Source organism: Orycteropus afer, unplaced genomic scaffold (genome assembly GCF_000298275.1).
Source record: "Orycteropus afer afer isolate SDZICR_OR568_19922 unplaced genomic scaffold, OryAfe1.0 scaffold01004, whole genome shotgun sequence".
In the NCBI taxonomy this organism is placed as follows: Eukaryota; Metazoa; Chordata; class Mammalia; order Tubulidentata; family Orycteropodidae; genus Orycteropus; species Orycteropus afer.
Genome location: NW_006922591.1, coordinates 105,165 through 123,374, shown reverse-complemented (window position 1 = coordinate 123,374; position 18,210 = coordinate 105,165). Strand labels below are relative to the sequence as shown.

Below are 18,210 nucleotides of genomic sequence, written 5' to 3'. Positions count from 1 at the left end.
TGGGCAATGACAGGAGTGGCTGGGGAAAGAGTATGACTGGTATCCACAGAACATGTCATCCTATCCACTTGATTTTTAAAATTCTCTCTGCCAGGATTACTCTTTGGTGACATTCACATGAAACATAAATACATTTATTTCTTTGGCTCATTTGGAGGGGTCTGTCTACATACCTAGGAGCTCTGGTGGCATAGTGCCTAAAGCATTTGACTGCTATCCAGAAGGTTGATGGTTCAAACCAACCAGCCACTCCTTGGAAGGAAGATTGGGCAATCTACTTCCATAGAGATACTGCCTCAGAAACCCAAGGAGGGGTCACTATGAATTGAAATTGACTCCACAGCAGTGAGTTTGGGGTTTTTTGGTTTGGTATCTACATACTTCCTTGTCACCAATTTTCCAATCATATTCCTTCCAAGTCCCTGACTATCCAGCCAAACCACTGGCTATAGCCCATGAATCAGTACACAGTCATACCAACCACTGGCTAGAGCCCGTGAATCAGTACACAGTCGTACCAACCACTGGCTAGAGCCCGTGAATCAGTACACAGTCGTACCAACCACTGGCTAGAGCCCGTGAATCAGTACACAGTCGTACATCTGGACATTTCTCATTCCAAGCAAAATAAACAACCAGGTGGACTGCTTGAAATTCTGCCCTCCGGGAGGATTTCCTTTCACCACAGTCCTTCAGGGATGTCCCAGAAAGGGGCTACAATGCTGACGCTGTCCACTTTCAAGTGGTGCCTGTATATCATGCAGAGACATGTAAACTGGGCATGATTTTTCCTCTTCCTCAGTTAACTGATCATAAGAAACTCCCCATAAGGCCATAAGTGCAGACTGAGAGAGAAGGTGATGTGACAGGAGTGGAGACCATGGACATTGGGCCACTTCATCATTCAACTTACTTGTTCCTTCAGGTCCTGCTCAAACCTGATCTCTGATATACCGCTTCCGTTTCATGATGGAGCACTGCTGAGCACGTCCAACTGTATGACTCTGTGGGTCAGACAACACCCAGTTCATGATGGGCAGCTCATATCACATGGTGACATAGTGGTCCATGGTTAGGTGTTCAGCCTCTACTAAGGCCTAGTAAAGAGTCGAAAGCTGTTTCTCAAAATGAGAGTAGTTATCTGCAGAGAATGGTAGAGCTTTGCTGCAAAATCCTACAGGTCTGTGCTGTGATTCACAAATAGGGACCTGACAAAGACACCAAACAACATTTCTGTCTGCCACTGTCACTCCACACACAATTGGATCAGCTGGATCATATGGCCCAGGTGACAGAGCAGATTGCATGGCAGCCTGAACTTGTAGAGCCTTCTTTTCTAGACCCTAGTCAACACTAGCAGCTTTTTTGAGTCATTTGATAAGAAGGTCAGAGTAGCACACCCAAATGAGGGATATTTCCTCCAGAATCCAAAGAGGCCCACCAGGTGTCATGCCTCCTTTTTAGTTGTGGGAGGGGCCAGATATTACCACTTTTCCTTCATTTTAGAAGGAATATCTTGACATGTCCCACATGTCAAGATCCCTAGAAGTTTCACAGAGGTGAAGTTTCCTGAATTTTTGTCAGATTAATTTCACACTCTCTAGGACAAAAATATCTTATCAATAAGTCTAGAGTCACTGATAGTTCTTCCTAACTATGTCTGATCAGAATAATGTCACCAATGTAATGGACCAGCATGACATCTTGTGAAAAGGAAAGGTGATCAAGATCCCTGAAGACTAAATCATGACATAGGGCTAGAGAGTTGATATACCCCTGAGGTAGGACAGAGGAAACTTATTGCTGGCTGTGTCAGCTGAAGCCAAATTACTTCTGGTGATCTTTCAAAATTAGAGTTGAGAAAAAGGGATCAGCCAAATCAATAGCTTCATACCAAGTGCCAGGAGATGTATTAATTAATGTGCTCAAGCAATGAAACCACATCTGGAATATCAGCTGCAATTGGAGTCACCACCCAGTTAAGTTTCCACTAATCTACTGTCATTCTCCAAGATCCATCTGTTTTTTGCACAGGCCAAATAGGCGAGTTGATTGAGTATGGGTGGGAATCAGCACCTCTGCATCCTTCAAGTCCTTGATGGTTGGCACCAAGCTCTGCAACCCCTCCAGGAATGTATTGCTTTGGGTTTACTATTTTCCTAGGTAAAGTTAGTTCTAATGACTTCTTTATTTTTCCTACTGTAATAGCCCTTATTCTACATGTCAGGGATCCAATATGGAGATTCTGCTAGTTGCTAAGTATGTCAGTTCCAATTATGCATTCTGGAACTTGGGCAATCACTACAGAATGGGTTTGGGTACCAACTGGACCCACTGTGAGTTGGACCTGATCTAAGAGTCCTGTGGTGGTTATGTTTGTGTGTCAACATGGCTGGGCCTGGGTGAGTGGCTAGGCAGCTGGTGGTAGTTATTCCCCATGATGAGACTGGCAATCAAATCCATGGTGGGATATACCATAAGCAGCTGAGTGGCTGCCTTTGGGATGTGGTCTGCTTCCTGTATATAAGGAGAAGCCTTGAGGATAGTAGCTAGCTTAAGGCACACTTGGACTCTGCATGTAGCCATGTCATTGTTCAGCAGCCTGCCATGCTCTACCGACCTTGGGACTTAGAATGGACTTGAATTAATGGCCTGCCGTGTGGTTTGGTAACATCGGGACTGTGCCTTTTGACTTGTCAACCTTGTGCTTGTCAGCCTCAGCAGCCAGCAGCTGTCTGAGTGAAGAAAAGCCTCCAGCTCCAGTGGGCCGGGAGCTGGAGGCGGAGCTGAAGCCCAAGGCTGAGGGGCTTTTACCCAACCCCTAGAGCCTGGCACTTTGAACTTGGACTTAAAGCCTCCAAACTGTAAGAGAATAAAAATAAACTCCTGTTTTTAAGGCCATCCCATTTGTGGTATTTTCTTGTCAGAGTGGCTCTAGGGAACCAGAGCAATTCCCTTCATAACCTGATCTCCATACGCCCCCACTCTGACCAGTGAGCCACAGTGAGACTATAGGTCTCCTGGAATTAGTATCAATTCGGAGCCACTGTCCAATAATAACCCAAAAGTCCGATTATTTTCTTCTCCCCTATGAACAGCTCTCATAAAAAGCCACAGATCCTTCTGGGGAAAGCTGGGAGAAAGGTTAACAGTATAAATTTTTGGTAGTGTAGTGAAATCCTTCCTCAAGGGGACCCAGCCTCCTTGGGGTTGTGGGTCTGTAAACTGGCTCAAGTCTGGGAATTTATTTAGGGGCCATGACTCTTGGCTCTGTTGATTTGAGTTAGACTACCATTCACTTAGGAGCTCTGGTAGCATAGTGGCTAAAGCACTTGACTGCTAACCAGAAGGCTGGCGGTTCAAACCCACCAGCCACTCCTCGGAAGGAAGGTTGGGCAATCCTACTTCCGTAGTGATACTGCCTCGGAAACCCAAGGAGGGGTCGCTATGAGTCGGGGCCAACTCGATGGCAAAACAACAACAACAACCATTCACTTAACCCAGAATTCTTCCACTTGTAAAGATCAAGTAAATATTTAGTATCTGTCCCATGTATTTCACTCCTAAGAACACCATGAGTAAGTTGCCAATGCCATAAGTCCTTACAAATCAGACTATTATTGATTACTGCTTTGGCTCTGCTGTCCATTATGGTAACCCTGCCCACCTTGTCTTTGTCAGTTAACTGCTGCCATTTGGCCCCTACCATCACAGGGTCCAATCAGCCCCATTGTGGTTAGGTGTCTTAATTCAATCAGGGCAGTTCCAGCTATCAAATCTGACTGAAATAAAACAGCAGTCTTCAAGCATGCTGGGGCTCCCTTCACAATGTTGTCATAAAAGGTGTGTCCTTTGGGCACTCCATGGGTAGGTCTGGGTGTCCAACCTGAATAATCCACTCCAAATGCCTATTGCCCTAAGGCTTTGGACAACTTACCTATAGTATACCAAGGCAAGTCTGGCATTTCAACTTGATTTAGTGTGTTGTTGTTGTTGTTATGTGCCATCGAGTCGGCCCTGACTCATAGCGACCCCTCCTTGGGTTTCCGAGGCAGTATCACTACGGAAGTAGGATTGCCCAACCTTCCTTCCGAGGAGTGGTTGGTGGGTTTGAACCACCAGCCGTCTGGTTAGCAGGCAAGTGTCTTAGCCACTATGCTACCAGAGCTCCTTGATTTAGTGTAGGCCACTGCTTTATCCATGCTCCAGTGAACCAACCAGCTCAACTATTAGAGCCTATAAAAATGATAGCAGTGTCCTCTGCCCCTCACAAGAGGAAGGAGAATCCTCATCAGCATCGACAGCCCAAGGCTGATTCCTGTGATTGGAGGTCCCATACCTCTTCTCTCCAACTTTTTACCAATTCTGACACCAACTCTCCCTCCCATGGCACTCTCTAGTCCTCTGCTGGGTTCAAAAATTCATTGTAATGGCCACACAGAACTCAGAGACCACACTTAAGATTCTGGGGTTTATCAGAAATGTACAAGATTACAGTTCAGGTTGAGGAAGGACTCAGGACACAGTTCTTCAATGAATACAGCTTTTTCTCAGTTGTACCCACAGACATGCCTCGCTCTAGCCTTCAGCATCTCGGCCCAGTGGCCCTTTGGCCTCTGCCCTGCTTGGACAAGTGTTACAAAGCTCTTTAGCTCTGCCAATAAGTGCCTGGAGGCACCCCACTCTGTCAGCAAGCCTCTTGCATGAAGGCACTACATTTTTTCATTTGTGGGCTGGGGAGCCCACTGTGCTATCTCTTTCTGGTCTCCTCCTGGTCCTCTGGTTCTGCCACTGCCATTTCCCTGCCACTGCTTCTTGCTGTCCCTCACCGTATCTGCTGTTATAGCTCTTTCTCTCTCTGTCTGCTGGGTTGAGGAGATTCTCAGTGCAAGGATCCTGGGTCCAAAGGATGCACTCTGCTCCCATCTCTTCTTTGTGGTAGTCAGGTACCCACTGTCTGCCTCTGGGATGTCTCATTTAAAGCCTAGTGAGATGCTGTGGTAGTTAAATTTGTATGTCAACTTGGCTGGGCCTAGTTGAGTGGCTGGACAGCTGGTGGTAGTTACTCCTTGTGTTAGACTGGTTTCTCAAGAGAAACAAAAACCAGTAAAGCTTATATATATGTATATATATAGAGAAATTTATCTTAGGAAAATGGCTCACACATTTATAGAAGCTGGCAAGTCCAAAGTTCCTGGATCAAACGTCAAGCTGGAGGCTTTTCCTGGCTCTTGCAACTGCAGGGGCTAAGGAGCTCAAGGCTGGCAGGCAGTACACCAGCTGTTGACTCCAACGAATGACGAATCCAAGATCTCTAGGCCGAATGGTGTACTGTTCACTCACGGACAGTTGTAGGCAGCAGAACAGAATCCTGATCCACAGAAGAATGTCTCTCTTCCCAGGATGTCCTTGGATATACTGGAAGCAGGTCACACCCCTAGGGAAACTCCCCTTCAACAGATTGACCACTCAGAACATAGTCATCTGATCCCATCATGGGAACAGCCACACCACAACAGCTCAAACCACACAGAATTGTGGTCCAGCCAAGTTGACACACAGCTCCAACTATCACATTCCCCATGATGAGACTGGCAATCAACTCCATGGTGGGGATTATCACAAGCAGTTGAATAGCTGCCTTTGGGATATGACCTGCTTCCTATATATAAGGAGAAGCCTTGGGGATAGTCTGTAGCTTTTGGCACGCTTGGACCCTGCATGTAGCCATGTCGTTGTTCAGCAGCCTGCCATGCTCTGCTGACTTTGGGACTTACAATGGACTTGAATTAATGGCCTGCTGTGTGGTTTGGTAACATCAGGACTGTGCCATTTTATTTGTCAACCTTGGGCTTGTTAGCCTCAGCAGGCAGTAGCTACCTGAGTGAAGAGATGCCTCTAGCTTCAGTGGGCCGGGAGCAAGAGGCAGAGCTGAAGTCCAAGGTAGAGGGGCTTTCACCTAGCCCCTAGAGCCTGGCACTTTGAACTCAGACTTCTATCCTCCCAAATGGTAAGGGAATAAACTCCTGTTTGTTAAGGCCATCCATTTGTGGTATTTTCTTGTCAGAGTGGCACTAGGTAACCAGAACAGATGCCCAAAACAGACCAATCCCCTCATTAGGTTTCCATACACCTTATCTGCCTGGTTCTACCCTCACAAGGAGGCTCACCCACCCACTGCCGTTGAGTCGGATCCGACTCATAGTGGCCCCTCCTTGGGTTTCTGAGGCAATATCGCTACGGAAGTAGATTGCCCAGCCTTCCTTCAGAGGGGTGGCTAGTGGGTTTGAACCACCAGCCTTCTGATTAGCAGTCAAATGCCTTAGGCACTACACCACCAGAGCTCCCACAAGGATGCTATGTAACTTATTTGCGTTAGCAGCAAGCCGTCCAACCCCCTTGGTGGGCCACAAACACTTTATTTGTATAATTCCACTCAATCTGTTTGTGGGTATTACAAGATCACAGACAGAAAGACCTTACAAAAGTGGTCCATCACATCACAGCTCCTTTTCTAACCTCTTGAGTGGAAATGCTGAGTGAAGAATCTGTGCTTAGTGGGCTCATATCAATAAACTTAGGCTGATCCAACATTATGCTCCTTGTACCATGATCCCCACCGTCCGTAGCCCTTCCCACACTTATTCTCCAGGTTTCTGTTCATCTATATTGGACAAACCCAGCAATTTTTTCGGAGTGTAGCATAGTGCCTCATGAGTCCCACTTTGTACTTCACCTCTTGGGGCTCTTTGGGACTTAGGTCTAGTTATAGGTCTACAGCCAAAAATATAGGTGGTGAGGGTGGGTCCTGGGGACATTCAGCAATGTCTTGTAAGGCATCTGCCTCAGGTGATGCTCCAGGCTGTCCCATGGAATTGAATCTGCACTCCCACATGGAAGGGGAAAATTCTACCACTGAGCTACTATTGCCCCCAATACATTGATTAGACTGTCCCCCCCCCCAAAAAAAAGGTACTGACCATACTAAGTGTTGACAAGTTGCAGAACTCTCATTAATGTTTGGTGGGATTGCATAATAGTACAGCCACTTTGGAAAATGATTTGCTCGTTTCTTGTAAAATACATACTTACCATATGACCCAGCAATCCCACTCTAGGCTATGTACCCTAGGAGAAGGAAACTTTATGTTCACACAAAAGTCTGTATGCAAATGTTTATGGGAGCTGTGTTCATAATTGCCAAAATCTGGGAACAACCCAAATACCCTTCAACAGGCAAATGGGTAAATAAATTTGAGTACATCCATACTATGGCATAAACCATTGCCATCAACATGATTCCAACTCATAGTGACCCTATAGGACAGAGTAGAACTATCTCACTGGGCTTCCAAAGCTATAAATCACTACAGAAGCAGACTGCCACATCTTTCTCATTTGGAGTGGGGTGGTGGGTTTGAACCCTGACCTTGTAGGTAGCAGTCGAGCATTATAACCACTGCGCCACCTGGGCTTCTTGCTATGGAATACTACCTGGCTATTGAAAGAAACAAACTATTATCATAGCCAGCAATGTGGATGAATCTTAACGACATTATACTTTTGAGAAGTCAGTTTAAAAAGATTACATTCTGTCTGATTCCATTTATGCACAGTTCTCCAGAAGGGATGGGAACATATCAGTCCTTCCCATGGGTTACAGGTGTGGGAACGGGCAGATACAAAGGGGAGCACAAATGGATTTGGGGGATGATGCAGCTTTTCTGTGTCCTGTCTGTGGTGGTTGTCACATGTATTTACAACCAAAAAACCACACTCGCTGCCATGGAGTTGATTTTGACTCATAGCAACCCTTCCTTGGGTTTCCAAGGCTGTATCACTACGGAAGTAGATTTCCTTCTGAGGAATGGCTGGTGGGTTTGAACTGCCAACCTTTTGGTTAGCAGTCAAGTGCCTTAGGCACTATGCCACCAGAGCTCCCCTGAGCTGCCCACTTTTCCCTTTACGTTTCTTTAGCCTGACACCAAGATAACATATTATTGGGATAAAGTTTGAAGTTGGTTTTTGAGGACTAGACTCTTCCCACGCACCTCCTCCTCTCTCTTCTAGCTGTCAGTCCGCTGTTTCCGGCTCCAGCTCTTCCCTCGGCCTACCTCTCCCTTTCAGGGTCTCTCTCCCTGCTGGCTTTTCTGTGTGGCACCTCTTTCTCCTTTAAGCCAAACCCGTTCCCATCGCGTTGATTCTGGCTCATGGCGACCCCGTGGATTACAGAGTAGAACTGTTCCATAGGGTTCTCTTGGCAGTAGTTAGTTCGCCAGGCCTTTCTTCGGTGGAGTCGCAGGGTGGCTTCCGATAGCCAACCTTTAGGTTAGCGGCCGATCAGAACCTCTTGTGCCTCCCGGGCTCCTTTTCTCAGCTTGATGCTTTATTGCCGTGTGCCCTTTCCCTGGGGCTCCCCATCGCGAAGTGTTTGAAGACGAGACAGTCCTAGGATCTGTCACCCGCAGGCCTCCAGGAAGGAGCCCGGACAGGAGGCACACAGTCCTGCGGCGGCGCCTGGCTGCCTCTCGCTCCTCCCGCCCGCAGGCGGCGCTGCGGAGCCGAGCGCGGCGGCCGTCCGCCCCGAGCGGGCCAATCCCAGCGTGCACTTTGCGGCGCGGGCGCCCCAGGCGTGGGGGCGCCGCGCCGGGCGGGCGGGTGGGCGCGGAGGCCATGGCCGAGCCATTCCGGGTAAGAGGGGCGGATGAGGCCCGGCCGCGGAGAAGCTGGTCCCCGGTGGCCCGCGGGGTCCCGGCTTGGGTGAGGCGGGGGCCGGGCTGGCGGTCCGACGGGAGGCGGCCTGATGGAGCCGGTGGCCGCCGCGCCCCAGGGATGGCCCGGGACCGAACAGCTGACGGGATGAAATGTGTCTCAAGTGTAGGAAGGAAGAATGATTAGAAGAGGAGAAGAGCCGAGTGGTGTCGCGTGGACGATGGTGGCGAAGCCGAGGCTGGGAGGGACGCCGGGGCAGCGCCTGGGGGTGGGCAGGGGTCACAACCCGCGGGGAACGGAGGTCGCTGGGGAGGGGTGATCGCGGCTGTGGGTAGCCGCCGGTAGGAAAACGGGCTGTTGAGTAAGTGTTGTGGAACTCAGGGTCCCTTTGTGAAGAGTTCTGTTCCTCCCTCGTACACACGCAGAAGTGCGTTGCAGGTGGACTAGAGCCCTCGTTGTAATAAAGCTGTAAAGCGTCTGGAACACTTAGGAGAGCCTCTCACAATCTTCGCGTGGGAAAGCCTGCCAAATCTGGGCCCTAAACCCTGAGCCGTGAACGAGGTTCTAATAAACTCAGTCCGGAAACATTCTTAAAAGGCAGGGTATTTTGAGAAAAGAGGGAAAGGTATCCTTATTTGAAAACTCTATGATAGTATCCCGCCCAAAACGTAGGACTTTTAAGATCAATAAGCAAACATGGAGCATTAATTGAATTCAGTGTAAGTTTCCAAAAATCAGTAACTTATTTTAATACTAGTCCTAATGGTTTGAAGTGGAAGGGGCGATCCCATTTACAATTGTTAGAAAGCCACAGATTACCAGAAATAAAGTCAATAAAAAGGTTTAGAACATTTATGAAGAAACTCATGACAGACCTAAATAAATGCAGTGACAGATGATGTCCCTGGGTTGAGATCAGTCGTTCCTAAACACACACAGAAATTTAATTCAATTCAAAGGGAATCCAGGGTATTTTAAAAAATATTATTGGCTGGGCAAAATGGTTGTGAAGTTTACAAGGAAGAATAAATGTTACAGGAATTGGTAACAATACTTAGAAAAGAATGGGGTGTGGGACTTGCCCTGCAGGTGTGACAACACTGCACAGGCCCTATAATGAAATACATAGGGTAGCAGTAGAGAAGTTCAGAGTATGTAGATTCACACACATGAAAATGTAATGTTTGCAAAGGTTGGACTCTGGCATTTCAATTTAGAGGAGAAAGAATGGTGTACTTGATGGTTGGCGTGATTGGCTGTTGTATATAAATAAAGTAAGACTCATCTCGAGAATTTAATTGCAAATCTAAATGTAAAATAATAATTTAGGAGAATATTTGTATAACCTTAACATGGGGAATATTGTCTTAAATGAAAGAAAAACCTGGAAACAATAAGGATCAAAATTTTCTATTTCACAAAAGACAGTAAATCGAGAGAAAATGTTAGTCAGCCAAAGGATTGTTGTCATCGTTAGGTGCTGTCAAGCCCATTCAGACTCATTGACCCTATGTACAAAAGAACTTAACACTGCCCTATCTTGCAACATCTTCACAGTCTTTTCTATGTTTATTAGTCTTTTCTATACCCATTATTGGGAGCTCTGGTAGCATAGTGGCTAAGACACTTGCCTGCTAACCAGACGGCTGGCAGTTCAAACCCACCAGCCACTCCTCGGAAGGAAGGTTGGGCAATCCTACTTCCGTAGTGATACTGCCTCGGAAACCCAAGGAGGGGTCACTATGAGTCGTGGCCGACTCGACAGCACATAACAACAACAACAACATACCCATTATTGCAGTCACTGAGTCAATCCATCTCCTTGGGGGTCTTCTTCTTTTTCGTTGACTCTCTATCAAGCCAAAGGGTTGTTAACCCTCATACGGAAAGAGTTTATTCAAATGCAAAGAGCCTGCTAGTTCAGTGGCACAGGACATGAACCTTTGCAAAGATAGGCAGAATGCCCAGGAAAGGTATGAAGGGATGTTCAGCTTCACCAGTTAATGCAAATTAAGATAAAATACAAGTTGTTACCTGTTCACATTAGCAAAAAAAAAAAAGAGAGATTTAAGGACATGTTATACTGGCAAAGGTGTAAAGAAACAAATTGTATCTTCATTACTGGCAAGGGTGTAAGTCCTTACTGCTTTATTTTTGCAAGGCAATCTAATGGCATCTATCTAAAGGGAAGATGTCTGTGCTCTTTGATTCTATATCTCTCAGACTTTATCCTACAGGTGGAAAAGCACTAAGACATAAGGAAGGATAGCAGATCATTGCCATTGAGAAAGGAAATAGGAAATTTGCCATGCCCATCAGTGGGGTGTGGGTGACTAAACTGGTATGGAATATAATGCAACTTGGAAAAGCACCGTTTCTACTAACCTGGGAAGAAGTCCGTGCCATTAAGTGAACTTTTGGGCTAAAAAGGGAAATCCATTCCCAATAGTTAAGCGCTTCCTACCAACTGAAAGATTGACTGTTAGAACCCACCCAAGGCAGTTAGAACCTCCCCAGTGGCCGTGTAAGAGAAAGACCTGCTCTGATAACGACTTCACCCCAGAAAACCCTATAGGACAGTTCCACTCCATAACACATGGGGCTGCTGTGAGCCGGCACTTGACTGGTAGCACCTAACAACACACATGCACAAAGAGTTGGATGAACATAAAGAGATGGAGAGCCGAGGTGGTTGACAGGGAACCACAGGAAGGGTCGGGAAGCAGCAGCTCTCCAAGGGACAGGCCGCTGAGCAGACAAAACCGTGTTTACCGCAGAAGTCTCTGAAATTAATGAGAGAAGGAGCCAGGGTCGTTTTGAGCTGCCTGTGACTGGGAATGGGTTGTCTGTAATTCCCGCCCCCTCGGACATCTGATGTTGAGACATGTGACTGAGTGTGTGTTGTCAGTAATTCTTGTCCCCTTGGACATCTGATGTTGACATGTGTGTGACTGGGTATGTGTGTTGTGCCTGTAATCCTATCCCCTCGGACATCCGATGTTGAGACACATGACTGGGTATGTGCTGTCTATAATTCCCGTCCCCTCAGACATCTGATATTGAGATGTGTGTGACTGGGTGTGTGTTGTCTGTAATTGCCGTCCCCTCGGACATCTGATGTTGACATGTGTGACTGGATGTGTGTTGTCTGTAATTCCTGTCCCCTCAGACATCTGATGTTGAGACATGTGGCTGGGTATGTGTTGTGTCATTCTAGCTCTCTCTCACATTTGAGGATGTTGCCATCTGTTTCTCGGACCAAGAGTGGCAGTACCTGGAGACCTGGCAGAAAGACCTTTATAAGCACGTAATGAGAGCCAATTACGAGATTCTTGCTTCTCTAGGTAAGAACTGTTCAACTTGTGAGTGCGATGTGGAGAAATTAAAAACATAATTTAAGGGGATAAAAGCAAGTTGCAGAATGACACAGTATGGTTTATGCAAAATTTAGAAGCACTAATACAATACTTAAGGAGCTCTAGTGGCATTTGGATGCTAACCAGAGACTGCGGTTCAAACTCACCAGCTGCTCCATGGGAAGAAGATGAGCCAATCTATTTCTGTAAAGATTTACAGCCTCGGAAACCAAATGGGATTTGCTATGAATCAAAATCAGCTCAATGGCAGTGTTTGGTTTGGTTTTAATACATGCATGGAAATGATAAGCACCACGTTCAAGGTAGTGATTACCATGGAGAAGGGGATGTAAACCGAGGCTTGAACTGTAGTGTACCATATCTTTACCTGAAGCAAGTCAGTATGGTAAAATTTTATGTTATTCTCTCCATTCTGTTCTGTTGATCTGTATGGCTATCTTTATTCCAGTACCAGACTGTTTTGATTACTGTTGTTTTATAGTAAGTTTTGAAATCAGGAAATGTGAGTTCTCCAACTTTTTAAAGACTGATTTGGGTATTTTGGGTCCCCTGACCGTGCAGTCGTTAAGTGCTTGGCAGCTAACGAAAAGGTCAGTTGTTTAAACCAACAAGCTGCTCCACAGGAGAAAGATGTGGCTGTCTGCCTCTGTAAAGATTACAGCCCTGGAAACCCTACGGGGCAAATATACTTTTGGGTCACTATGAGTCAACTCAGGGGCAGTGGGGCTTTTTTGGTTTGGTACATTTCCATATGAATTTTAGGATCAGCTTCTCAATTTCTGCAAAATAAATGAATAAGCAGATAGGGTTTTGACAGGTTGCATTGGGTCTGTAGATCAGTAGTCCCTTGGTATCTGCAGGGGATTTGTTCCAGGACTCCCATGGACATCAAAATCTGCTCAGGTGCCTTATGTAAATGGCATCATAGACCATGCATTCGTCCCCCCGCATACTTCAAATCACCTCTAGGTTACTTACACCTCACACAATGTGTGTGCCATGTCAATAGCACTACACCAGGTCCTCCAGCAGGAAGGGTGCTGGGGGCTACCGCTGCCCCTCCTCCACCCCCTCCTCTTCTGAGCTGCTGCTGAATACTAGGGCTCAGTTTCTCACACCTTCTCCCCCTGATACTTCCAATAATCACACAGGTTGGCCACCATTCTCAAAGCAAACCCCTAGTGAGTTTTTTTAAACCCATGGAGAATGTGACACTGTGAGCTATATACAGGGCCCATGAAAACAACACGCCCGGCATAACAGGTCCAGAGATCAGGAAGTGCTGTGAGGCTGTGTGGGCAGTCTTGCTCCGTCGTGTAAACTGATGCCCTAGATTTTGACATCTTTCTCACCCATTGCCCGGGAGGTTTTTTTTTTTTTTTTTTTTTAATAATTTTTATTGTGATTTGGGTGAGTTTACAAAGCAAATTCATTTTCCATACAGCAGCTCCCCAGGAGAACATTTAGATAAAACTGAGAGACAACTCTGTGTGCTTTGAACTTAGTGCCCAAGGAAACCAAAAACCTGTGGGACTTCTCTGCAGGTGGTGGGATTCCCAAGCCAGAACTCCTATCCTGGATTGAACAGCGGGGAGAGCCCGTCAGGAACTGGGGAGATGCACAGAGACCTGAAGACATCATTTGCCCCTCTGCTAACGTGCATTTTGATGCAGATCTTAAGGGACAGCTGTTTCGGGGTGAGTATTAAGGCATTGGGGTCTGGCCCTTAACAGAGCACATTTGGTTTCCCCTGTCCAGTTGTCTGTGTGGTGTTGTGTTCCCAGTTCCCTGGGCTGAGGCCTTGGCATCTGGTATATTCTAGAGAAGTCCCTGGGTGGTAAAATGCCTCAGCTAGAAGGGTGAGAGTTTGAACTCACCCAAAGACTCCTCTGAAGAAGGGGCTGGAGGTCTGCTACTGAAAGAAAGGTGATAGCCTTGAGAACCTTTTGGGGCACTTCTATGCTGCATACATGGCGTTGTGAGTCACAATCAACTCCACGGCACCTGACAACAACATATTTTATTTAGACTTGGCCGTTAGTGGTGCGGGCGTTAGGAGACCAGGCCCTGAGCCTGAGGCTGGGTCTTGACTCTGTTGGGTAACTCGACAAGTCATCCAACTCTCCATATTTCCATTTCTTGATCTACAAAGTGAAGATAAGAACAGTATCTATGTGATAGGATCGTCATGACAACTAAAGGGATGTGACGTGTTAGTGACACCTGGCACAGAGTAAGAGCCCAATGAATGTAAGTCCATGTTCTCAGTAGACATGAAAGCACAGTTGGAAGCTGGTCATCTGGAGCCTGTGACCTAGACTGCTTCCCTTCTCCCTGGAGACGGCCATCTGTACAGGATACTTAGCCACGAGCTCTGCTTTCCTTACTTGGCATGATGGGCTCTTGTGAGATTCCTAGATTTTTGAAAGTATCAAAGTATGGTCTGAGAAAGTTAACTGGAAGCGCCCCTGGGATTGAAACATAGTTGAGGTGGCACCAGGCCCTATTTGACCTGTGTCTTCCTGCTTCTAGGCCCTTCTGGTCATGAAATGGAAGTGTATGCGGCTGGGTGCAGGGGGTACTGGTAACAGAAAGCCCTGCTCAAGCCAAGACTAGACATGGCCGCTGACTGAACTTACTTCCTTTCCAATTCCAGGGAGCCTGCAGGCTGCGAAAGCTGAAGAAAGTCAAGGCTGGTTGCAACTAGACCCTCTGCACAGCCAGGATTCATTTGGCGCCTTACTAGAAAAAGGGAGAGAGTCTTTTCCGTCTGACCCTGGGCGTGCCCTCGTGAATTGCCATGGACGTGACACCCTGGAGCCAGTTGCCACTTGCTGTTCCAGGGAGGCACTTAGAAGGGAGGATGCTCTGGGCTGCATCTGCAGGAACAGCCACTGGGGACAGAGCCCGCCGCGGGTAGCCAGGGGTGGCTGGGTGCATGGTCTGCGACCCCTGGCAGCACCGGTGCAGGAGAGCCCGACCCGGTGTGCAGAGGCTGTGCCATGTCTGGGACCCCAGGCGGAGAAGTCGGTGCTGGGCCCCCAGCACAGCCCGTGCCTCCTGCAGAGGCACCTGCGGTTGGCCACGGAGGGGGCTGCACCCCCAGGGAAGGAGCCGGCCCAGTGTTGCAACGCAGGCACTAGGTGGCACTCGGAGGTGCCACCGTCCTGTGGGGAGTGTGGCATGGACCAGCCTTCCCAGGGTACGTTGTGTAACAGGAGCAGCACGCAGCGGCTCGGCCCTGGTGACAGGCTGCTACCCAGCGCCGAGTGCAGGAGCTCGGAGGGCGGCGCGCGCTCCCGGGTGTTGCGCGCACGCCGAGCCCCGCAGCAGCGACTCTTCATGTGCGCGCAGTGCAAGCGGGGCTTCGCCCACCGCTGCAACCTGTGTGAGCGGCCCTTCCGGTGCGCCGAGTGCCAGTGCAGCTTCCGCCTGCCCAGTGTCTTGAGGGCACGCCAGTGCATGCATGGCGGGGAGCGGCCGTTCGCCTGCAGCCAGTGTGGCAAGGGCTTCGCGCGGCAGTCGAAGCTCACAGAGCACCTCCGCGTGCACAGTGGTGAGAAGCCCTTTCCGTGCCCTGAGTGCGACCGCCGCTTCCGCCTCAAGGGCCAGTTGCGAAGCCACCAGCGCCTGCACACAGGAGAGCGACCCTTCCAGTGCTCGGAGTGCGGCAAGAGCTACCGGGTGAAGGCCGACCTGAGGACACACCAGCGTCTGCACGGTGGCACCATGCCCTTCTCTTGCCCATGCGGTAAGGGCTTTGCCAAGCAGTCCAAGCTGGTGGAGCATGTCAGGACGCACACGGGTGAGAAGCCCTTCCAGTGCCCCACGTGTGACAGGAGATTCCGCCTGAAGGCACAGCTGCTCAGCCACCAGGGCCTGCACACGGGGGAGAGGCCTTTCCACTGCCCCGAGTGCGGCAAGAACTTCCGGGAGCGGGGCCATATGCTGAGGCACCAACGCATCCATAGGCCTGAGCGGCCCTTTGCCTGTGGCGACTGCGGCAAGGGGTTCATCTATAGGTCGAAACTGGTGGAGCACGCCAGGGTACATGCCAAGGCCAGACATGCGCCCAGGGAGCCTGAGGTTAAGAAAAGACTTCGCCAGCTGTTTGCCATGATAGAGGCTGATTGGAGTTAGGCAGACAGGGCAGAATGGACACTGCCTTGAACCCCACAGCCACAGGGGCCAAATCCAGCTGGTTCTGAAAAGGGGCCTTTGTGAGTAAGAATGTAATCCTACTTAGCAAAGTGAGGCACCGAAAAGAATGGAAACTGTCACCAGTTATGTTTCCTATCCATTGATCAAAAGAGGTGTTTGCTCATCTGCCATCAAGTGGTCCTTTCTTCCTAATGTGAGCCAGCTCTGCAACCCCAGCTTGAGTTAAGACCGAGGACGTCCCTCCAGTACCACTCAAGGCTGACAGGATAGGGATGGCTAGCAAATGTAAATTTTTAATTTTTTTCCCCAGAGTATGATTGTGAACTATGGGCTTAAAGTCTGAGTTTTGTTGCAACATTGGATTTGGTTTTGATTCATTTATTTTCAGACCATTTGATAAAAAATGAGTTCTCCCAGTCCTAGTTTGTTGGCCGCTGTGAATGCTGCCATTTCACATCAGGTTCTATAATGAGGATGCCTAATTTCCTTTAAGGAAAACCAGGTGGTTTCAGAAAAAGGCAGCCAACTGGAGTTAGAAGAAACATTCAACTGAAGACACTGTTTCTACAGAACTGGGAGCTGGATAAAAGACAGGGCGGGAGACACCAATTCAGAGGTCCAGAAAAAAATCAAGCCCACTGGCATCCAGTTGATTCTGACTCCCAGTGACCCTAGGAGTAGAACTCATCCTGTAAGAGTTTCCAAGGCTGTCAGTCTTGACAGAAGCAGGCTGCCTCATCTTTCTCCTGTCAAGAGGCTGGTGGGTTCAACCCACTGAAGTTTTAGTTAGCAACTGAATGTTTTAATCAAGGAACCACCAGAGTTCCTATTTCCAGAATACCTGGGGGTGGGGGGGATGGATATATCTCACTGCTATTGAGTCAATTCCAACTCATACCAACCCCCATAGAGTTTCCAAGGCTGTAAATCTTTATGAAAGTGACTGCCTCATTTTTTTCCACAAAGCACCTGGTGGGTTTGAACCACTGACCTTTTGGTTTGGAGCCAAATGTCTTAACCACTGCACCACCAGAGCTCCTTTAGTTCCAGAATAGAGATGCTAATTGAAATGGAGAAAGAGAATGAGATTCCCAAGGGCGAGTATCTATGCAGATGACTAAAAGCTGAGTTAAGATAAGAAAGCTAAACAGAATTTTCAGGAAGCACTGCAGGAAACATCTGTGGCATGGAAAGTGTTCAAGCAAACATTGAAATAAACAATGTAAGGAGAAGCCCAGGACACAGGTGAGGGCTACCTCATTTGCTCAATGAGGTTGTGTGAACACCAAATGCTTCTACTCCAGGGGCAGAGTTCTACCTCGTATAAAGAATTCCTAACCTTCACAGGGTGCGTGTAAAAGAATGGCTTGACAGAAATTCTGAAGGAATCTGTAGTAAATGTTATAGAACAGTATTTCCCAAATGGTTTTCCTTGGAATATCTACTCCAAAGATATTTTGCAAGAAAAGAAGTACATGGCCAAATAGTTTAAATAAAGCTAAATAGCACCTGCCACCGCCACAGAAACTCAAATGTCTCTGTGCACTGTGCATCTCCAAGAGGGAGACAGGTGTGCAGTGCTGCGGTAGGGGCAAAGAGGCTCCCGACTCAAATAGGTTCAGCAGAGACACTTTTAGTAACCCTTAGACAGGACAAAGACAATCATGCAGGTTGAGGGAAACCATCAGCATGTACACGGTACAGAAAGCTGAATGAAGTGTGCTGAATTGTGGCCATGAGCTAATTATATACGGTTGAAAACAAAATCATCACAAAATCATGACTGGTGGCAGATTGATTCATCACTGTTGCAGGCAAGACTACAGAAACAGGACACATATATAAATGAAGATTAAAAAGGGTTGCAGGATTGGTTCTGGGGCTTGACCACCTGGCTAGGTGATGGTCCAGATAGGACCATGCAGCTGCAACCCTCAAAAGAAAATGAAAGGAATACAGA

General features: G+C 47.9%; 1 protein-coding gene across 1 annotated transcript; it reads left to right on the top strand.

The window, feature by feature from the left end:
* The first annotated feature begins 8,673 nt into the window (after nt 1-8,673).
* On the top strand, nt 8,674-16,229 carry ZNF786 (zinc finger protein 786). The gene is made up of 4 exons (XM_007958523.1): nt 8,674-8,691; nt 11,930-12,056; nt 13,634-13,786; nt 14,746-16,229. The coding sequence occupies exons 1-4, from the start codon at nt 8,674-8,676 to the stop codon at nt 16,227-16,229; spliced, it is 1,782 nt and encodes a 593-aa protein (XP_007956714.1).
* Nucleotides 16,230-18,210: the final 1,981 nt, after the last annotated feature.